Source organism: Megachile rotundata, chromosome 13 (genome assembly GCF_050947335.1).
Source record: "Megachile rotundata isolate GNS110a chromosome 13, iyMegRotu1, whole genome shotgun sequence".
Lineage (NCBI taxonomy): Eukaryota > Metazoa > Arthropoda > Insecta > Hymenoptera > Megachilidae > Megachile > Megachile rotundata.
Genome location: NC_134995.1, coordinates 16,007,484 through 16,031,049, shown reverse-complemented (window position 1 = coordinate 16,031,049; position 23,566 = coordinate 16,007,484). Strand labels below are relative to the sequence as shown.

The 23,566-nt window shown below is 46.1% G+C and overlaps 2 protein-coding genes across 2 annotated transcripts; one reads left to right on the top strand and one right to left on the bottom strand.

Annotated features, from left to right (window-relative positions):
* Positions 1 to 13,558: 13,558 nt before the first annotated feature.
* Positions 13,559 to 16,055, bottom strand: LOC100876852 (serine protease inhibitor swm-1-like). The gene is made up of 6 exons (XM_003708608.3): positions 15,929 to 16,055; positions 15,705 to 15,805; positions 15,515 to 15,592; positions 14,238 to 14,298; positions 13,951 to 14,069; positions 13,559 to 13,863 (listed from the first exon to the last, which is right to left on the bottom strand). Exons 1-6 carry the CDS (start codon positions 15,978 to 15,980, stop codon positions 13,783 to 13,785), a joined length of 492 nt encoding a protein of 163 aa, XP_003708656.2. The 5' UTR covers positions 15,981 to 16,055; the 3' UTR covers positions 13,559 to 13,782.
* Positions 16,056 to 18,522: 2,467 nt separating this feature from the next.
* Positions 18,523 to 19,151, top strand: LOC105664242 (venom metalloprotease inhibitor-like). The gene is made up of 3 exons (XM_012297953.2): positions 18,523 to 18,652; positions 18,746 to 18,858; positions 18,939 to 19,151. Exons 1-3 carry the CDS (start codon positions 18,601 to 18,603, stop codon positions 19,074 to 19,076), a joined length of 303 nt encoding a protein of 100 aa, XP_012153343.1. The 5' UTR covers positions 18,523 to 18,600; the 3' UTR covers positions 19,077 to 19,151.
* Positions 19,152 to 23,566: the final 4,415 nt, after the last annotated feature.

Below are 23,566 nucleotides of genomic sequence, written 5' to 3'. Positions count from 1 at the left end.
GAGATGCACCGGGTCTTTCTTATTCCATGAGCCGGCAATAAAGGGGACGACGCGATTTCGCCTACCCTACCGACCAAATTTCGGCCAACCAGGCGAGGGTGCATCTGCGCCCCGAACTACGTACTCCTGCGATAGATTAAAAAGGGTCCTCGTTCAATTATGGATGCAAGGTGTAGTACGCCTTGATACGCGAGTTATTGCAACAGACTAAAAAAATCTGAACTTTCCTGCAATTAAATACTCCGCTAGTACAAATCGCTTGCTTATCTGTTGTTATCGTGCTGGTTATTTGCCAGATCGCTGATAATATTTTGCGGTGACAAGAATTGGTCTGGCAAATAGAACCGAACGGGGAAACTCCGTGCGATTACGAAGCAGCTAGCTCGTTTGTAAAATAAGATTCTGTATTTGGAGTTGTCTACGATAGTCTGTTACTATTTTAACCAGTGGTAATTTCCAGTGGTTCTCGGAATCGAAGCTCGAAACTCGGCATACGATTGCGCGATTTAAAAGTAATCTGTCACCGGACGATAGAAATAGTCGAAAATAAAATATAAAATAGTCGGACAATAATTTGAAATTTCTCTACCGTGTCAATTTTACATTTGTTAGTTAATTCTTGAGCTGACCCACATACACGGCGGACGCGTTCCCTGCTCGTAGCAGCCCTACCGAAAATTGCCTAATTGAAATTTTCAAGATTGCACGTTTTCGTTGATTTCGAGAAAGGCTATTCTCGTGCTCGTGGAGTCTGGGATTCGATACGATCGCAAAAATGGTCGAGATTCTCGATCGCGGCAGAACGCCGAAGAATAAAGGCGCTTCGAACCGAGCGAGCTTCTTACGTAGCCCGTCGATCGGGAATTTCGTTGGTGGTTAGTTACGATCGCGCTTGATCGTTTCTTATTTTGTTTTCTTTTTTTTCTACTTGAATCTCTTTCAGAGCCCTCGTCTTTCCGGCTCAGGAGCCAAGAGAAAGCCAAAGCCGTGGCCGCGGCGGTCGAACAAAGAACGAACATAAATAATCCCCGAGTTTCCAGCGAACGTACCGATAATTAGATTCCAAGGACCGCCTATTTTGGGCCGGGGATTTACGCTAGAAAAAGAATCCTCTCGGCTTCGCTTCGCCCTTCGTCTCTTCACGACCCACTTTCTTCGGACCGTGTTCGTTTTTTCCCCGGTGTCGTTCACCATTTCCTATGCTCGTTTTCTCTCTTCGCGTTCCTCTCTCTCTCTCTCTCGCTGTTCGCGTGGTCGTTCCAGACTTTATCTAACGGTAACCGACAGGAAGGAGGGCAACCACCCCCTTGGATAGCATATTTATGAGCGAAACGCGCCCGTACACTTAGACTCGAAGACGACCGCAAATGGGCCACGAGAAAAGTTGGCAGAAAAAAAGGTAGATAAACGTCCGGTCCCTTGTTCGCACAATTGGCCACCGACCAACAAGGTAAACGGAAGAAACTGGTCAGAAGAGGGATTTGCGATGGTAGGAGTCGTGTATCGGTTTTACGATTCTTACCTGTCCTGTGGTCCTGTTTTACGGCTCCTTAGGAAATTTGCAAATTCGAAACGATGCGTCCCGGAAAAATTCTTTATAGTCGTTCGAGTTTAGAGAGTCGTACAACGATTTAATCGAATTCTGAACGACCACGATTACAAAAGGTAGAAGGATTTTTCTCGAGGAGTTTAATTCCGCGCGACCGCAAGCATTTTCGAGCGCGCAACGGGATCGGTATTGCCGGGACTCGACACATAAAACATCGTAGAACGACCTTTGCGGCAGTCCATTGAACGACGAAGAAATAAAGTGGAGGAACTCGAGAACTGTGCTCTACTTGTGCACAATAGGGACGCAGGTAACCGAAGTTCTGTCCCTTCGTTGTCTTCCCCCGTTTTTCGAGCATTTCTCTTTCTCGTCTCTTTCTCTCTTTCCAAGGAAGTTGTAAAAGGATGCGACCGTAAAAATTGTACTGGCATAATGGGAGCAACGAGGTTGGAAAAGGAGGGTCCGCTATGCCCGTTGCTACGACGCGGAACGAGACACGATCCTCGTAAATTGTACGCGCGAACAGTGCGCGTTAAATTATCCCTGTTCGCCTCTGAAACGGGCCCCGAATTAGATCGTCGCTTTCGTTTTTGCGGAGCAACGGGGCGCTGGGCAACGCGTTTAAACTCGAAAATGTCCGTCCGATGCCGTTGCTCTCGACTAATTCCGCTCCGAAGCGGCACTACTCTCTCGGAGAAACCCTGTAACGGACGGGTCGAGAATAAAATGGCCATAGATAAACCGAACGGTGGATTAAACGGCGTATCTAGCGTCTCTCTCCACGCGCTGGATATTGATTTTCCCTTCTCGCACGAGTCAGCCGAGTGTAATAAAGGGCCATTAAAATCGTCGATTCTTCGCTCTCGGCAAAAGACATCCCTTCGTTTCTCTCTTCCTTCGTTATCGGCCGCGAGAATCTTTGCTCGCGAACGAACCGCCTATTGTTATCGTAATAGAAAAACTTTTCGACGGTGGTTCACGCGCTTACGAGACTTCGTAAGAGAGGGAGAGAGATCGTAGGACGCGGATGGCACGCGTAGGAAAAGCGAATATCGACGAATCGATCAGGAAACGTTTCGAGCGAGGAAATTACCTCCGTCTGTGCCATCCGAGACGCGTTTCCAAAAGATATAGCCGAGACGAGGGAAACGGGCGGATAGGTTGAAAATATGAAAGCTGCCAGGAAAGCCGTAGGAACGACATCCGACGAGAAGGAAAGTGATTTAGCCATAAACATACGTGACACTCGGCGCGAGTAGAAGCGACGCGACGGGGTCGAGAGGGGCGTTGAGTTACGCGGCACGTCGAGGCTGTCGGGGGTTGCTGCGATATTTCGCCGTTGGAACTCACCGGGGCCACATTTCTCTTGATTTAGCGAAACAATCCGAGCATCTGAATTTCAAATATGGCGCCTGCGTCTCTCCCCGTCTGTGCAGAGACCCGCGTCTCACCCTACCGATGACCCGCGATTCTGCACGAAACGCTCGCGAATTAGTTCGCGGAAGAATTCCTTCCCTTACCATTTATCTACTTGTCTCCCTGCTTGCTGAAATCGGCCAATTTCCACGGGGAACCTCTCTCTCTCTCTTCGGATTCTTCTTTTCCTTCTTCTTCTCGTTTCGCCAACGACGTCGTTGTCTCCTTCGACGTCCCTGTAGGAAATTTTTCTTCATATATTTCTATTTGTTATTCCCTTCTATATCGATATTACCTTTCGAAGTACTTATTATTATGTGGACCAACCTCGACAAGATTTCGCAATGTTTCGAAGACACCGAGATTCCACGATGTTTTAACAACGCTATAAACGAAACGAAGAGCACGTCGAAGCAACGTTCGACATAGTTTCCACTTAGCCGCGATGTTTGATGCAAGAGGTTCTCGGTGGACCGCGATCGCGAAATCCACGCCTCTTTTCCGCTGTCCAGCGATTTGTCGAAGCAACGGTATCGAGACAGCAGTCGTCTCGATTAAGGGTAGATTCGTAATATCGTCGATCGGTGTGCGAGGGATCGCGGTCCATTGAGCAGCCGCATCCCGTGAAAATAATGATCCAACGCCCCCGGGGTCCTTTCGAGGACCGTTCGTCGTGCCATAATTCTCGGTACCCACGATATCTCCTGCTATCTGCGTTCATCGTTTAGCCCGAGGGGCCTCTAAGACGCATCGAAAACACTTTACCGAACGGGGTCCTTCTCCCCGTTCCGCTGCGTTTCCGTTTTAATTAATTCCAGAGGGGTACTGGGCGAGCTCGTTCTCTCTGGCAACAACCAGCGCTGCTCGACACGCACCCTCTATTCTTGTTCACCTAACAATAAACTGTTAGCAGTTTCGAAGGATTATTCCGCAAAGAACAACGGGCGGAAAACCGCGCAGAAGGTGTTACGATAGATCGGTGATTGTCGTAACTACGCTAGTTTCGATCGGTTTTCTGCGGGCGGAAGCGAAGGCGGATATAAAATTCGAACGGTCGTGTCGCGTCCCGCGCGCGTAAAAGGCAGCACGCGCTGTTGTTCCTGGGTCGAGTAGGATCCAAGGCCGCAATAATTTGCAAGGGAGAGGAGAGGACGAAGCAAAGCGGATCGCTCGAGAACGGCAGCTGGAAGGCAGCCTGTTAAGCCGGGTTGCTCGGGGCCCCAAGGTCTCTGCTGGCTCCTCAGGGCCCCTATTACGTATTAACTCTCTCACAAACGCTGTTGCACGCGTGCACAACGACGCTTTACATTCGTTCCTGCTGGATAAAAAGGGAGAACGCGTCCTGTTCGACCTTCTATCGTGGATTCGCACACGTGCGTCGCTCGTATGTGGGTCAATCTGCGCAGCGAAACTAGAATCCGTTTCTGGAGCCGGAATCGAAGGCGTAGAACAGGTCGTTTTATTCTTCCCTCTTCTTCCTCTTTCTTTTTCTTTTTCGAACGTTTTGCCTCGCCTCTTTCTTCTCGCTGTGTTTCTCCGAGGTATTCGTTGTTTTTCGTTTTCGGTTCCCAAAGCGAAGAGAGAGGCCAGGAAGTTGCGGAACCAGAGAGGCAGGCATCAATTAGGCGCCAGGAATTCGACGCAGCACGTGTTCGAACTCTTTTTATTCGCGCCAGATCGTAAAGGAGCTGGGAACCGCGGCCTCGTCACGTTTCCGCAGAAACGTTCCCGAGGATGCCCTTGATCTCTCGTACCAGATGCTCTTTCTTTAGCATCGCGTCGTCACCGGGCTTCTTTCTTTTAATTCCGTGTCCCTCTCGGATTCGTTGTACACGCAATCGTGGCTCCTATATTCGAGAAACGCGAGAACCGTTTCGTCCCGTTCGACGACGAGATTCGTTTTACGTAAACAACCTCCTAATTCGCCGGTCCTGATTTTTGCTCGCACCCCTTCGAGAAAACCGAGCGTCGAAGAGGGTGAACGCGGAATATAGAGAGGCTGCTCGATGAATCTATATCCAACCCCAGCCTCGCTGTTCGTACGTGCACGCGTGTGTATAAGCTTTTTCCATATGACGTATCGCTGTGATTACCTTGATGTAGATCCATCGCTGCGTTTCGAGCCGATAACGCATCGAGAATATCCCCTTTTCTCTCCGTTCTCTCTCTTGTTAGGTCGTGTATCGGCGAACGCATCGATCATCGTTGCGCCCGTGATTTTTCATCGGGATCCTCGAGCAAAAAAGCCCCAACCGAGATTGAAAAGCCGTTTCTCCGGAGTCTGGGAATGCAAAAATCAGCCATTTTTTGTCCCGCTATTAGCCCCCAGATTCGACGTCTACCTTCCTTCGCGAACCAGAAACCGTAACTTCGAATTCAACGAGATTCGGCTTGACCGAATTCGACAAGGAAAAGTTCAATTTTTCGTCTCGGTCTTTTGTAAGAAAATTTGTTTTCGCGAACGTTCCTTAACGAATACGGAAATAAACAGCTAAGTGTCACCGGTAAATTCGAGCTTGTGCAGCGAAGGAACCGAACTGCATGGCGGTCGATGCTAATTATTCCATCGACGCCAACGCATCGAGAGCGACAGCTGTTTCGAAGCAAAGATGTATTATATTAACGCCACTCGATACCGAGGTAACACGATTCCACCGGATACGATTCCTTCCGCCTGTGGCATGGAATAAACGTTGCTCGGTGATTTACTTTCTCTATTCGAGTTTATGTCCCCGTCGTTGTCTTCGGACTTTAGGCTCGGGGTAGTCGACTATCAGGAAACACGCGTCGGTTCGCCGCAAATCGTCCGTGGCCAGGAATTATTGCTGGAAATTATACGTTTCGCGTGTCGTTCGGTGCTACCTAGAAGAGCGTATGTCGTCTCCGTCACCGGTTTCTATTCTGTGCGCCCTTCGATTTTAACGATCGTACGGCAGCGAACGTTTCTGCGGTTCCCTACACTCTCGAACCTCGTAACCTCTGAAATTTGGCTATCCAGAAATTTCACAATTTTTACGCCTTTCATCCCTAAACAAGGGTTTACAGTTCGATCGCACTCGTTATCCGTAGAGTAATTTTTGTTTCGGTATCCGCGAGAGATTCGCGTGTCAGCGGGTGCAAGATGAAAAACGACGTCGTTCACCGAGTAGCTTGACGTATTCGCTAGGTCGGATGAGAACGCTCGGAATTCGCGCGAGACGAAGCGCCTCGCGTTACCGGCGTCGCAGTATTTTCGCGCGTTGCTCGAATGTTGTATGCATAAGGAAAACAGCAAGCGGCGATGAAAACGCGTGAGTTACGAGCCGTTGTCGGGATTCGAGGACGATATCTCCGCGACCGCTTTTTCCCTAGGCTGAAGAAGATTTTAGATGGAGGCGCGTTCGGTAGTTCGCGACAGGTGAAAAGCATTCTGCGAGATTGATGCTTTGGAGCTTGAATTCGAGAATCGGAATTCGGCCGGGTGAAAAGGCGGTTCTGACTCGGTGCTTTAAACGCTTTGACGGTGCTTAGTCGGATGACGAACGACTTTTCGCAATCCGCGTTATCCACTTTGTCTTCGACGAGGTTCACCGATAAATGGAAGATAGTTGAAAGTTTAAATGGACGGCAACAACGCGCAGACCGCGGACAATCGAGTACGCGACTGAAATTAAAATCTCGTATCGTTTTAGGTTTTGTATGTCGCGGAGGGACAACTGTGAAGCGTCGCTACTTCGTAGGCTAGTGGCGATTTCGCGAAGCGTACAAACGATCGCGATCGTCGTTTATCTCGGTGGCAATTCCATAAAGTGCTGGCTACGCGGATGCCGGTAGAAAGACAACCGCAAATTATAACGGTGACGACTAATGCTCGGTTACGCGTTTCGTAGTTACCTCGGTCAAATTCGTTTGGCTATTAGCCCCGATCTGTACGTCGAGGAAATACGGGCGAACGAAAATATTGCGGTTCTGGGCCACTATATCAATCGGATAGATCGATTTCCTGGGCAGATGGTTTCCTTAGAGCCGATTAGAGAGGTGAGTCATTCCCTTCCTTGCCGCTTTCCTCGATCGAATTTTTCGAAGGAAGCGCGCCATTAATTTTTTTATTATCCAGTGTCTAGGCGTGACGCGATCGACTGACGCTCGTGTTATTATCGGAAGGCTGGTGCCGTAATTACAGGGCTTTCGCGTGCCGACTAATTTTTCTTAGATCGCACGGATTGCCACGTGGCACGGCTTTACCGGCTGCGTGCTTCTCTTTCGCGAGTTGTCGTGACACGCAGTCGTATGTTTCGTTAAACTGCCAACTCCTTTGACCATTTAGCTCGATATTTCGGCGAGTTTATTCCACGATCGGTATCGTTTCCGATTAGCTACTTTCCATGGCGCCGCGACAGTCGTTATTTTCACGCTATTCGAATCTAGGGCCTCGTTTACCATAAAACGCATTACGCGCAACCGGGATCTCGCTTCATCTGGGTTACGCTGTATCTTTACGGAACGATAATATCGTTGGTAATAACCGATGCGTTCATTCTTTCGATTTCTATCACGGTAAATAGCGGGGGGGTATTACACAACCGCTGCACAACCTTCTAAGCAAACAGTTATCGTACATTCAAATTAACGCGTAATTCGCTTCGAGTAGCATTCGTTTGCCTCTGTTACTGTCCGTAAATATCGACTTAGAGTTTAAATTGAAAAATAAAATAATCTACGTTTCCGTAACGAACGCTACGACTTTTATATCGACGATATCTGAACGATCGAATATGATCGCGATAAAGATTTCGCAAATCGTTTCGCGTCAGGCACGTAAAAGATTCTTCTTTCTTCTCGAACGATCACGTAGTTCGCCGAAGGGCGAAGCTTTCCAGCAACCGGAAATGGAGGAGCTGAAACGAGCGGACCAGCCCTTTGCTCCCTTCGGGCAGCGACTTAATGGCGGCCGATCGTCCGTACCGTTGTTTACGATTAGAATCGAGGCTCCTAGCCGCCGAGACAGATAGGATCCCGGGCGCACCGGGGGCAGGTGGGAGTCTTCTCAGGAATTCCGAATAGCGGCGCAACCCGTTTTATGGATTTCGTTATCGTCGATTCGCTCCGTTATTACGCACCGTTACGACTAAAACCGCGATAACTCTCGCCGATTGCGTGTCACCGATTTACGAATTTCTCTAACGTAGCGACGCTAGAGTGAAAACGGCGACGAAGAACGAGAGCGCATTCGGACGTAGAATCTCGAGGATATTTCTGTTCGAACGGCCTCGAGATTTTTCGGCCGGTGATTTTACTTTTTTTCTCTATTCTCGCGAGCAGCGAGAACCCTCGCTGGCCATGATTGACACAGGGCCTCTGAAATGCGCGTCGCGCGTCGTCCGACCCTATGGAAAAGCTCGATTGGGGTGAAGAGGGGTAGACAGAGAGAAAAAGAGGGAGGTGCGTTAGCTGGAAGCAATGGCAATGGCGACTCGTCGAGGGTCCTTCAACGTTGCCACCCCAGTCATTACTTGGGCATTAACGGGGGGAGACGATGCTCGCTCTCTTTTTCGCGGATTCACTGGTTCATCGGGACAAGCGGAAAGAGAGCGAACGCCGAGAGAGAGGAGAAGCGGTGGTCCTCCCGGGAACGAGTGTCGGGCAAAGTTAAATCGCTGGATTTACGATCGTGGCTGCTCTCGTGCCCACCGCTTTCCACTTTCCTTGTTTTCCACTTGTATCGACGATTTCCCTCTGTTCGTCGCTCGTAGGTCCAGGCTTTTCTATAAGCGGGGATTAAAGACTGTACCAATGGGTGAACTTTGACAACTCGTACAGCCGTCGTTGTCGACAAACCTTGACACGGTTATCGCAACGTATCCGAAGTTCACAATTTTATTTCGAACGATGTTCGTTCAAAATTCTCGAATCTCGGATTAAGATGCCGAGTAGATTTCATTACGAGATAAAAGTAAAAGCGTTGAGACGGTACCGAATACCGGTTGATTCGAAATAAAAGAAGGTATTAACCTTCTCGATAAGGAAGGAAATCCTTTAATCTCGGTAACTGCGGTTGTCCTACGATTTTCTTTCATCCGTTGTTTCGCAAGAGTCTGCGAGCTGTCGTCGCGTCTTCGAAAGATTCGTGGACGCATATTGCCTACACCGGATTGTCGCAGCTGCTGCGGTTTCCGGTCCCGATGGACAGTTGGTCGAATCGTTGCCAAAATTGCGCTCTTCCTTCCTCTCCGATTCTCGTTAACCGCCGTGTCACGTATTCGATCTTCGAACGGATCTATTTCACTGTTCTCTTCGCGCGTTCGCGGTCCGACTTTAATCGCGACGCAACTCCGTACTCGGCCTTTAGTCGATTTCGGAATAACTATATCTAAGCTGGTTCATTCGACAGAACAGAAAGAAGAGAAGAAGACGGCGATCGTTCTCCTTTCACGAGCTTCTTCTGTAACGAGGAGACACGATAGATTATTGACCGTTACGGTAAGGAGGCTAGACACGCGCAATCTTGCGCAATCAGACGTCGAATCGCGGTCCTTGGACTCTATTCTGGATGGAAACGTTCGAGATCGTTGAACGGTGGCTCGTTGCACGCGGTGAAAGGCTGCGAAAATGTCAGATCGCGGCAGCCCGGTGGACACGATCGCCGCTAACTTCCTTGTTTAGCGATAAATCGATCGTTACTCGACGAAGGCCTCGAACGAGTCCGCTGTTTGCTGGACCCAATCGTTCCGGACAAATTCACTGGTTCGGCGAACGTCGTCTTACTTGAAGATGTATAACGCGCGTGTCGTAGATTTCGTTGAAACTACGAAGCAACGGAAAGTCTTTAACGAAGTCGCGTTGTTTTACACAACGCGAGACGCCCTCATTTTTTCCATAAAATCTCACGGAATTTGGATACTCGTATATCTTTCGAGAGGCGTTTACGGCGCTTCATTGACAGTTCGCGAAAGCGATCGTAGTCCGTCCACATCGTCGTGCTCGTGTCAATTTGTAATCCGACCAGTCGGTTGATTTGCGTGTTCCCCGATGCAGCACGGCAGGTTCACGAACCTCGAAGCGGCTCAAGGATGCACGTGGTTCGCGTCGCCGCGAGATACGTGCAGGTACGCGCGCGATTGCATCGCGAGAGGACGCGAGCGTCGAAGTAACGTCACGGTACACGCTTCTATTCCGATGTTTTATGCGACGTGGAACGGTTCACCGCACCGCGTCTCGTGAATTCGCGCGTTGCATACGAATCGAGGCGAACGAAGCCAATTGACAACGTTCGGGAGAAAGAAAAGTCAACGTACCACAAATTTATAAATTGGTTAATCGTTTCGACGTTCCCACGCGTTAATTTTATATCGTTCAGTCAAGTCTAGTTGTCAGATATTTAGATAAACGTCTATTTGGACATCTCGAGTAAAAGGTATTATTTACTCGAGAACGATGGACAAAGGTCAATTCATTCGAATTCGTAACCCCACAGTGTGATTAGCGTGCGCGAGAGAGTCTGAATAAACTAATGGCTACGATTCGTCTTGGACTTAGACTGTGGTAAAAGGCCGATGTAATTAAATTAGCTCGAAATATACAATAGCTTCGGGGAATAGGCGACGACAGCATTTTATTATTATTTCGTTATAAGCAGATGAAAATTAAAGTAATGCACCGTAATAAAGACGATGAAATATGGGAAGAACGAGAACGCCTATTGTAGATCGTGAACGCCTTTGAACGAGATTCATCCTGTTTTGATGGTGCGAAAGCATTCGTAAAAGAGGTTTGGAAGGAAGCAATCTGCGAATGTTCGCGAGCAATCTAATTTCCCAAATGCATAATTCGCTCGAGACGGACGGCAATTGTAGAACGGTACGTTGAATGTTCGCGAAGAGTCCATCGTGACTGGACAGAGGAGAGGATCCCCTTGGCGATGCAGACGCGTACACGAGCGTGTTTCCGTGGCAACGCGAAACAGGCGTACCCGATATTTTAGCAAGCAGCTGGTATCGCACAGGTGAAAAACAACCCTTTCGCAGGAGGGTGTAGCTAGCGAATCGTTTCTCGGCCAATGCTTTAGCGAATTAATTTGCCATGGACGCTTTGGTCGGTATCGACTTTTCGGTATCGACCGAGCTTGTTCGCGAGAACGAGCTCAATCTCCGTAATGGAGAGGAATCTGTCCGGCTGCGCGTTGGTCAACTTCTTTTCATCGCGGTAAATCGTCTCGAAGAAGGAGGAGTTCCCTGTTGCACGTTAAACACGATACGAGCACGAAACGCGGGAAAAGGGAAAAGAGAAAAGGGACAAGGGACGATTAAACGACGATCCTACGACCGACCGTAGGAAAATGAACGAGGACACGTAACTTGCCCGTAGACCGTTACGAACATTAGACTTAGGGAGGAAGAAGCTGTCCGAGGTTTCGGTGATTCAATTGGATAGAAGCAATCTGGTTCGACGTACGAGGAAGATCGTGTTCGAAGCGGCATCTAGCTAAATGCTCGATCAATTCCCGCAGTTTTTTCATGGCTTTTGAAAGCCACGCGAGTTCGAACGTTAAACTTAAAATCTTCTTATAGGCGTCGATTTGTTTCGATTATCGACAATGAGTTATATTTACTCGAACACTGTCTGTAAGATAATGAAACGTTTTATCGGAATGATCCAAGGACAGCGATGAAAAAGATACGAGAAATCTCGACGTTTATCGTATATATCTCGACTATGAGTAATCATTATCGATGGGTTACGAACAAAAGTTGTTTTATGTACACGTACGATACGAGTCGGTCGCGTTTAATTGAGATACACATAAATTGGTTAGCGGACCAGCGACCGAAGTCACGGTACAATTTCATTACGGAATTTAATGGCTATGGTAGTGCATACCGTTGTTGAAACATCGACGGTGCCATTTTAACGTACCTCTCTAATACGTTCAATCGTGACAGGACTAACACAAAAGAATAGAAAAGTATTGTTGTAATCGTATATCGTCGTATACCTGATCTTATCGTCCAAACGATTCGCGACCAAACTTTGTCGCTTTATACGTTATAACTGATATGATTATGTCGGTCAATAATTTGGACGGAAAGTTCTTTTGCGGATTTCATACAGACTGCTGGATCGATGCAACGTAAACCAGACACGCGTCGCAACATCGAGCGTACCCCTAATAGTTGACTCGTTGCGTCTCTCGCTCGTACATCGGGTCGTCATCGATCGGGCGAACTCCTTCGACGAATCACTCGCATCTTGCTATTCCGTAACGAAACGATCGAAATTACGGTGCGAAATCCGGCAAACTATCGTAATATTGTAAAGCGACAGAATCTCTGGACACGTTCCTCGATTCCGCGAGATCGCCATGATTCTATTCGCGTTCCCGGGACAATAACTCCGAGATTCGTTCGGAAAAACGTATTATCATCGTCCAGGAGTGTTCCGCTTTATCCGCGAAACATATTGAGGCAACCGGTCGGAAGGAAATTCGATTTTCGCGAAATATAGGAGGAAATTTCGTTGCTATTGCCTCGTCGTCGCCTCCCTCGTTTCGTTCTTCCGAAACTGACGATTTCGTCCTCCCCGAGGGTTCTTTAGGTGTCGCTGATGAAACCGGTCGCACGTGGTTAGGATACCGTATCCGTCCGGTTCTTGCGACGTTGCCTTCGATTTGTTCGATCTCGTCGAGGTCGAGATTCGCGCGGTCGAGAAAAGCGCGAAATCGCGAAATTTACGAACGGAAGCAGATTCGCCGAAGGAATTTTATGTAGGTCGACGATGGCCGTGATTTCTCGTTAAAAAAGTTAGGTAACGAGCATGGCTCGGTTCATCGAAGCTCTCGTTTTTCAATTGTTCTAATTGGAAAGTTTTAATTGGATCGACGTGGCCCGCCTTCTGTTTTTCGCTGGCGCGGCCGTTTTCACGGCTCGTAGGCAACGCAGCTCTCGAGAAGAGGTTGGTAATTTATTTAACGGGGACCACGATTCGCTGGCGAACAACTAGGCTCGTTTTGTTACGCGAGAAAAGTCACGTTTGCAGAGATTAACCTGTTTACCCGATTGGCGTGTACGCGCGAACAACGTCGAATAGCCAAACTGCCTGGCATACGAGTTTACGGTACGCAACATTTAACATCACCCCGTTCGATAAACGAACCTTATAACGGAAGTTAGAAAGTTAAGTTTTTTAGTTATGTTCTTCCAGTGTATTTTAAAGCGCACTATGAAGACCATAAACGATATCCGCGGCCATGTTGTCGATAAATCGTGTACTTATCTTGCTTGAAGGCACGATCATGTGGACCGAATGGTTCATCTATAAATCTTTGTATTAAATTAAAACTAAATATATAAAAAATATAAAAAATATTAATTGTACACATTATATGTCAACTAAATTCCAGTTTTATCGCGAATTTATCATTCGCGGAGAATTAAATTAATCGAATTAATTCGTTTTGCGAATTGGTGTTTCGTTCTGTATCAACGGAATAGACTTTTCTTTGCGTCGTTGTAATCGTGTCGACTGTTGCGGATGATTGATAAGCAATCGATAAGTTCGATAAGTAAGATGGAAAAATATAAAGAAATTTACGGTATAGAATCCAATGAGTCGGGAAAGTGTCGTGACGAAAAATAAAAAACATATATTTGTATTACACGAACGTTTATATAAATAGTTGTATAACAATTAGGATTAACAGTAGTAAGCGATATGATTGATTACGGCCATTTAGCCGGAATCGCTAAATAAAAATTGTAGTTATACGAGATCGTATAGAAAGAGATCTGCCGTATATTGCTGTTGCGTACATTGTTCCGTCGTCGATTTCCTGTTCCTCTTACTCAACAGTCGCGAGTAAGGACGCACTTGTTCTCCTTGTTCCTCACGAATCCTGGTTTACACTCGCAGCCAATCTTGCAGCTCTGTAACGACGGTCGCATACGGGTTCGAAGAAATTTCATCGAATAATTACTGATTCGAATAAGTGTACGAGATCGCGTAATACTAACCAAGCTACAAACGGAAGAGGCAGGCTTATCACAGGTGTCCACGCAAGGTGATCCACATTCGTTAAATACTTCGTTAGGACCACACTGTTTCGAAGGGCCATTCTGTTGCGGATGAGCACCTGCAGTGAATTATTAAACTTGTTAAATAACTTGATCCGGGCGTCGTTTATCGAACGTAAGAATTTCACTGATAAATGTTCGCGAAAGTACATTTTTAAAAATCATCGATCAAAGAAACATAATGTTTCAACTAATAACAGTTACTTTTGTTTACTTTGTTTACTCACTAGTGTAAGCAATTGCTACAATGAGCAAGAGAGCGAACGTTGCACGAGACATGGTTGTTGATCAACGAATTATGATTCTCACCGACGTTGCTCACTTTATATACGATTCGAGATACTACCTACTCCTGATTTTTTACGTTCCACCACTCGGTCACTTGCGATTCGTCATTTCATCGTGTTCGATTCATACTGATTAACGATCGCCACTTCATCAATTATCCCATTGATATCTTGTTTTGCGACTGACCACCAGGTAAATAACGTTTGATTGACAGTGAGTGATGCAACGCGAGCACTGTATACTTGCACGATCGCGATTGCATCGGGGTTTGCTTTTCCTTCTTTCGTCGCGCTTTAAATGGAAAATTTTCTTTTCCTTTGAAAGACACCTATTCATATGCGTGCATACTTAAAAGTCTGCCTAATTAAATATATTATATACATATAATGGACGCCTATTACGATCGGTGTTAATGGACTCCATTTTGTTTGGTTCAAGGAGTGCTTATCTTCAGCAAATATCGGTAATTGTTATTACGAATGTCCTCGAGATCGTCGTTCGGTTGACTTAGCTCTATTTGCTCGACTACTCGCGGTTGAGATGTTCTTAGAAACACACCAGCGTTCGAGGAGCGATAATATTTTTTCTGTAATTTAAACTTTTAAGAGAAAAAAAATGGTTGGGGTTCGTGTATTTTGGTTCGGCCGAAATAACGGGTTCGCATTTTTTTCGAATTGTCTTGGAACGCGCTACGTGCTGAGAGATAACGTTATCGACGTATATTGGGGACGAGCAGCGAGCTGTTAACGAGCGATCGAGAGGCCGTGCCCTTTGACATCGTTCAAGATCTTCTTAAATTAATACGATTGACCGCGTTTAATTCGATGTACTTGTATGTTACGTATATAAACATAAACCGGTTGGCCATTTCTTTCGGTACAACTCGAATATTTTTTAAACGCTTACATCCGCGACAACAAACGCGACACGTTTACATCCGCGTTTGAACAACTTTGAATTTTAAGGAATACATGCAATTTTCTTTTTTCTCTTTGTCTTTCGATTATTTCGAACGAAACGTTGGACAAAACGATTAAAAATTGATACGAAGTTATAAGATTTCACAACAGCAGTTTATTCTTATTATCGATACATTTCGTGTGCGCTGTTAATTCGAAAAAGTGAAAAGTTCGGCGTCGTTGGTAACGTAAAGAAAGCAAGGAGTAAATCGTAGATAAGTAGCTGACGAAATTGTGGTTTCCATGGTCCGGTGTTAACAGTTCTCGGGTAGGACACAAGCTCCTTCGCCGTTTCTCAAGTACCCGTCCTTACATTGGCAACCGATCTTACATTGCTGGAAACGGGTAAAAAATCAAAAAGCGAACGTGAAATATGTGTCAGAAAAGTGTTGTTTGATCATTTCGACAAGAATTAAAGCGAATTTAAAGAAAAGTTGGAATACTAACGTATGTACAAATATCGGTGCGTGGTTTAGCGCAACTAGGTTCGCAGGCTGATCCGCAACTCTTGAATTCCTCGTTCACTCCGCATTGTTGACCGTAGGAACCTTTAAGAATAGTAGAAAACTTCATTTTCAATATGTATCTCGAGGAGAATTTTGTGGAAGAAGGTAGGCTTCTTTGGATGAAAACGATAAAGTAAGATTTTGTGATCGACAGGTGCTACTCACTGACAGAGAATAACGCCAAAACGACGAATAGAACGAATAAAGTTCGGGACATTGTTGATTCGTTTCTCGAACGGTAAGTAACCTGACTCAAAACTAGACTGACTAAATTTTGTCCACTTACCAGCCTTTATATACCGATCTTACGAAATCACTCGGTACACGATCTCCCGCCTCTCTGCTCATCTTCTTCCTTTCCTGTATTCTCCTCTTCTCTCACAGATACACGCGTCAACGAAATATTGCTGACAAACTAGAAAATCTGAACGTCCGTTCATTCCATGAACGACCATCTTCGACGATCAACGCTTGGCTTTGTCTTGGCTCGTTCGAACCGCTCGTTCGCGCGTTGTTTTTTCACTTTTTTTCGTTTCCGAAATCCAGCTAACGAGCTTCATCCGTTGAAAAAATAGCACGTCTGTACCAGAACACTAACACGATATTATTCGAGATAATACGTAACCGGATATATTATCTCGCGCACATTCGTTTTTCAGAAGTTAACTTTGCTAATTGATCTGTTCATTGTTTCTCTCGACGAAGATCCAGTCAATTTGTATAAACCGTGTCGATAAAACGTTTACATGGCCTCGAAGTTTCGAATCGACTTATCGTAAGTGCGATTTTAAAATAATTTTATGCCATGGAATGTTTATATTTCGAAATCATTTGTTTAGCGCGTAACAATCTAATATCGTTCTATTATCTTCTGGACCGATTAAACGGTTACACTTATTAGATAGTATTGATCCGTTAGCGCTACGACGACTCTGTCGTACGATTATGGTCGTGACCTTCCTTTGGGTCATTGCAGTTACATAATTTTGGTTTCTCTGGTTGTTCGTTTCAACGGGTGGCATTTTTCCGATACGATATTGTTACGCGACTGAAAATATATCTTTCTTGGGAATAACGACGTAACCGCGATAAACACGAATGATTCGATTCGTTTACTTATTTTTCAGTAAAATACAAGCGAAATAAGATTTCACAGTTTGGTGATAAAATTGCAGGCATTCGAGCTGATTTTTACGTAACCATCTTACAATGATATTCAATGATGCACAGCTAGGAAGAAAACGTATAGATTAATCGTGAATTTGTAAAGAAACGGCGAAACTCGTTTAAAAGGAAATCACCTCTGTGCAAGTTTTGGGTGTACCGCTACAATTTAAGTGGTAACGTAACGTTCCAATGAAAGGGAATGCGAAAGAGAAAGCTGTAGACTGAAATAAAATCGAAACGGAGAAACTCGGTTCAGAATGCTCGATAACAAATAGCATTTTGATTATCGGATATTCGATTGTCGTCGCCAGGCTCGTCGAATAAAACGGAAACGAGGACGAACGGAAACGAGAAGGAGACAGAGGAACGCTTTCAAGCATTTCTCGTTGTTTTTGTAGCTCAAAGCGAAAGCGAACAAGAGTGATTTCTAAGTGGAAAGCAAACTCGATTCAGATTTTTCAGATTAAACTCGCATAAGTTCTCCTTAATAAGATAATGCGTAGGTGCTTCGTGAAATTGAAAGGCAGTCCGTTTTCTCGGGAACGAGTAGGAGCAGCCGCCGATGACGGAAAACTCGATCGAAGGTCCTCGAGTTACCCTGCACGCCCTGCTTCCTTCCGTCCTGGCTACCCTTCGCTCTTTGCTCCACTTTTCACCCCTGTGCAACGCCACCGTTACAGGAGGCGAGCCTCCTTTGTGCCACAATTTTACCCCCTTTAAAACGACTGCTTCGACACACTAACCCGATATTAACGCGTCCGATCGGCAACGAACGTTTTCTTTTGAGCCCGGACCGCCGTGCCGCGACGCGCCTCACCGCGTCGATAATACGAGACATTTGTTGGCTCCCTGTTCGCTTCGTAACATCCGTGAAATTTAAAAAATAAAAAAAAGCACTCTTCTCGATCTAAGCTGAGATCGTCGACGCTGTGGGTGCGAAATCATTCGATGCTATAAGTAACACTATGCATGTAGCGAATCGCTACATTATCGCGTGGCATCGAATTTTCAATTTTTTGAAACGTATCGTTCGTTTCCATCGATATCGTTAAGAGTTATTAATGTTATTACAAGTAGTGCAATTACGTTTGTCCGAGGTCGTAATATGCTTGAGGACATCGCTGCTTATCTTTCCGTCTATTTTATGTATATTATTGACAAAACCACCAGAATATAGATAAATCGTGACTCACTGGTTTAACGAAACTCAGGGATTTCCTATGGCGAGTTAACGGCGAGCGTAGTGTTCTCGGAAGCGGTACATCAACGCGCGTGATCCTCTCTGAGACAACTTTGTATCGACGGGATTTCCCGTTTTGTCCCGAATAACATTTTTCGCCAAGTATCTCTTTCGCCGACAGAGGGCAAAATACTGTGTACACGCGGATCAGACAACTTACGGGGATCGGTGATGAGTTTATTCAGGTTTATCGTCGAAGAAAAACATTTAGAAAGTATCAATATTATCAGTACTTAAAAGTTTAGTAGTCGATTTCACTTATTATATGCTAGCTACCAATGAGGACAATTAGAGGGGAAACGATCGAGTAACCTTGCGTGCTTGCACGAGACCTGTGTTTGTTTGATTCGTTTGCGCGATAAGCATTCATGAAACGTATATAAGTTTCCGCAGAAAAGTAATAGACATTACTTCTGAAGGAACTGAAATAATGTTTCGAATCATTTTCGCGTTGTTCGTTGCTCTGGCGGTATTGTCTTCGAGTAAGTTGTTAATCATCGATTGTTCGAGTGGTGTCGCTTAATTCGTCGAAATGATCATCGAGAATACCTGAGTTTGCACGTTAAATGTTTTAGCTATACTGGCCGGAAAAATAATATGTAACAGACCACACGAGGAGTATCAGTGTGGATCCGCTTGTCAAACAACTTGCGACACTCTGGGTGAACCTTGTCCGATCGTAAACATTGTGAGTACATTCTATTTCGGAATTGGAATTTACGTCTATTCTTGCAGTTGATATTACAATTCGAGATTTCTGTTTTGTAGAAATGTAACGATGACTGCTACTGCAAAGAGGGTTACGCTAGAAACAGAAAAGATATCTGCATCCCCATAAGGCATTGTCCTAAAAAGCGCGATAAGTCTAAATTAAGACACCGATTATCCTCGACTCTATACCGATAAATGAATCGAAGGTGCAGATTGCGTACGATTGTCTTGTCATTTAATGATTTAGTGCGAATAAAGGTGTAACGTGTACAGATTTGTTTTTAATCGTCGGACAAGTAAAAGCGGCTGTTCGAAATTATTAGTGTTCGTTATTTATTAATATGCAGTTGCACGAATGAACTCGTTGCTTCGATAAAGAAATCTGTAGTACGTTTCAGTTTGTCGAAATGTTTAGCCGAAAATGTTAACGGGTTCGTGTAGCGAAGGAAAACGGGTTCCCATGGGAAAGCAAGCGTGTTTGCCTTAAGAAGCTTTCGGGATTAGTAGCAGGAAGCGTTGTCCTGTCGCTGACAAAGCAGACTTTGCGTCACGGGATTCGTCGCGACGCGCCAGATCGACTTGGCCGACTTCGAACAATCGCAAAGTCGAACAGTTTGACCAGTCTCGAACGGACGAGGTTATTGTATTAATTATTTGGACCTCGTTACGTAATTCGGCGAGAGATCGAACAGGCCAAGACCGCATATCGTTCTTTTCTCGGTGATTCGTGGGATCGTCACGAGTTCGTCGTGCACTCTTCGAAAAGCAAACAAGTTTTCCAATAAGGTCAACGTAGATAAAAGTTTATCGCGTTGGGACGAGTTTTTGCCATTCGATTTCAGATGCTTCGGGTCTTCCCGAGATGAAGGGTTATCTCCATCGAAAGAACGCATTTACGTTGTCGATTTATTGGATGGCGTAGAAGCGAGCGTAAAACTGCTTAACGTAAAAGTAAGTTATTCCGGTATTAAATCGAAGGGAGTTTCGGCAACGGGCACTTTTCGAAAGAAAATGGCTTTAAAGAGCAGGTCGGTGTCGTGGATGATTAGAAATTCGAAGCGCGTTTCGGCGATCGCACGCGCCGCGTGTCATCCGCTCGCGGGCGTACGGCGCAAGCTCTTTGCGGGAAGTTGGGTCGCGCGTGCTCGCGCGTACCAGTTGGCCTCGACTCGAATTTCGCATGCTGCTCGACACGTGTGGTCCCCTCTTGCGGTCGAACAGAGAGGAACCAGCGGACGAACCAACGCGATCAACGGAACAAAGAGGGCAACAAAGAGGCAAGAGGGGCCACTGCGTGGCCCGAGGCCCCAGGGGTTGCTCGAGTTTCTACCAGGCATTTGTTTAATTGGCATGGCACCGACATGGCCGCCGGCTCACCCCTGCTTTCGATCGCTCCCATCTGCAGGACCGCATCCTCGTGAAAATGCGCGTCGCTCGCACGTGCGCACACGCGGGCTTTTCCGCCCTCTGACCTTCATTCCCTCTTCCTTTCCCCTCACCGTTCGCGTTGCCCCATCGATGACCAGTCTGATCGCGATTTACAGCCGTTGTTTCGCGAGCATTGTTTTAACGCGTAAATATTTCACTGGAATGAGAGAGCGCAATCGGCGTTGCGAATTTCGTCTGTTCGAATAATTGAAAAATCCTTGTTTAAAGAAACGCGTAACTAATATTGGCCGTAGAAGAATCGGAGAAGATACGATGTTGAGAAATTTTCACGGTAAAAAAAGCTCGTTCTTGTTTCGGTCCGACGTCGATTGGATACAATATTCACCGTACATCTGGCCATATGCCGTTCCGCAAACGATCGTAGCCTTATATTTGATGGTGGCGCGAACAAAGAGCTCGACCAGCCCTTCAGCCTCGATCACGATCTCGTAGGAAATCCCGCAAAGACCGAATTATAGGTGGCAGGGTTTAGCGACGGAATGTTACTCTTTGATCCACCGTTTAGTCGAAGTCAATGGGGTAACCGAGCAGAAATGAACTCGCGATAATGATATACGCAGTGCGTAAAACGCGGCTGGAATACGTCCCCAGGATCCTAAGCCTCTGTCACCCTACGCGGGGAAACTTGGCATCGGTCTAGTCGAGGGGTTGATCCGAGAACGGCCATGTTGGTTAGCGAAAATTTCGCAGTAGTCCCCCTCGACGGCACGCTCCCGACTCCCGATAACAGCTTGCACGACACGTAAACTAACAAAGGGGAATAATCTACCGGGTTACTACGTGGTACGCTGTCGAAATTCGTCCGCGAAATTTTGCATTACTCCCTGAAAACGATAAAACGACGATAACGATACTCTTCGCGTCGCTGATTTCTTACTTGAAATGGAATGCTTAGCGTCGTCGAACGTCTAGGACAAGGAAGCGAACATTTAACGAAAAATTGATATCCGTATTTAATTACTACTTCGAGTATCTCGATAAGTATCATGGGTCGTTCCGATCGGATCAGCATAGTTAAATTTACGAGGAAAGAAAGGTTTCGCGTAAATCGGAGGAGAGCTCGGTCGTATTTATCCTCGGCTAATTAATGGAAAGAAGGGGTCGAAGGGGAAAAAAGAGGCCGGGTAAACAGCATCGAGCAAATCTCGCGAGGCCATTCGAGCTCAATACCATTTCGACGTACAAAGACTTTCTCCCTGTTTCGAAACGTTTCCCTTCGCGAGTCTCGAGAGGGTAATTTCGACGAATTTTCTTCGGTAACCGAACCTAGAGCTTCGTTTCGAGGACGGCTTTCGACGAAAGCCACCGACACGGCCACGATAATCTCGCTGAAACGCAAATACGACCCTGTCGTATGAATATTCCATCGACACGGACCGAGACGAGTACATTGTTTACGCGTTCAATCTACATTCGTGTTTAAGTTACTTGAAAGCAACGCGTGGATCGATAAAGAATCGGAAATGAATATCCGTTCGTTCGTAATAACTGACATTTTTGTCGATTCTTCGAGTGGCTCGTTAAGGACGAATCTGTCCCTTCGATTGTTCCCTAAAACGAGCGGCCGTTCGTAAGGAACGATCGACAAATCGGCCGGAAAAATGATTCGGGTGGTTCAACGAAGGAAATAACGAGGCCGAACGGAATAAATACGTTCCTCGTCGAAGGGGAGGTTCTCGTTCAAAGAAGCAACCGAAAATTCTCTTAACTTCGACACTCGGTTAACGGGTTTGTCGGTTTTCCTTTTGCAATTACCGCCTAACGAGGCAGTAGAGATCGAGAAACGAGTCACGAAAGCGTAATGCACACCCTTCGTTGCGTACGCATAATTCTGATCGAGCTCGGCAGCGCAATGACTCAGGCTGGTCAGCTGTAATTGTAGCTTGCACCTGTTACATCCGTTCCATGCGAGTATCGCGTACGAGTATCGTCGATCGACCACGTTGTATTTCTACTAACCCGCGAACATCGCACGAACAATCCGATGAACCACGGAACAACATTCCGATCATTGTCGACGTTACGTTTCGTTCGAATGCTACTTCTTATTCATATAATAGAAGAAAGGAAAAAAGCTCACGGATGAAAGTTTGAAAAGGAGTCGCGTTAAAGACGAGCTGGACTTGGCAAATCTTTTTCGATCAAGAACCACTAGGGAACAGGGTTAAGATAAACGATGCCGGAGCAGCGAGACGCGTAGGTGAGAAGCAACGGATTTCGTTTGGAGAGAAATCGATCGAGCGGAAGAATGCTTCTTCTCGGACCGTGATGTTAAGAGGATTCGAGGCAAACGGGAGTGAAAAGGGAACGCTAAGAGAATTATTCACCCTCTGTAAAGTGGACTTCGGTCGCGAGGATAACCTGCCGCGGACGTTTGTTCGTCGTTCGTCGAGTTGCTAAAGTCTGTGAATGATATCGATAGCAGTACGGGCATCGGCTTTCCGTGAGAAAAATGACATTTGCGCGGGTCCAAGAGTATCCACTAGCGAAGATTTAACGGCGGCCTCTTCTTTCCCCTATGGAGATTTAGTCTTGAAAAATTCTCGAAACACTCTCGCGAAGAACGAACACCGTCCTGGATCGCGTGAGTGGATATACATCATGGATGGTAAAGAAATTCAAGTTGCAGAATGATGGAGTGTAAGCTTGGGTCGTTTCGTAGAGTTAACGTAACGTTTTATCCTTCGAAACCTTTATTTCGCAACCGACGCGACGATTCTTCGAATAGGTTCTTTCGAAACTAAATAAATAAATAAATAAATAAATAAATAAATAAATAAATGAGATGAAAATGCTTTGAAACGAAGGATAAATTTAGAATCAAGAATTGTTTATAAGGGACTCAGAGATTGCATGTTCTATTCGCAGCTTTGAATAAATCACGAAGATTCCATTCGACATTGAAGTCCCGGAGGGATACCGGGAGCAGAAGCTATTAACGAAAGGAACCGTCGAAATCGTGCATCGAGAATAGCCGGACGCGCGTGACCCGAAACTCGTGGATTTATGTTGGGTTATAGGTTCGGCCGGGACGGTTCTAAAATTCCGTCGATCGAGGCAGTGAAAAGCGACGCCTCGCCTCGACTCGCCGTAACAACCCTTCGCCAGGCTATTCTCTCTGTTTCAGGGCGTTATCGCGGCTCCCGCAGGGAACACGGGAACACGGCACAGCCTAGGCCTCCAGAGATTATCCGTATTGGGGAGCGAAGCACGCGGTGTCGAGACAATACCGGGAT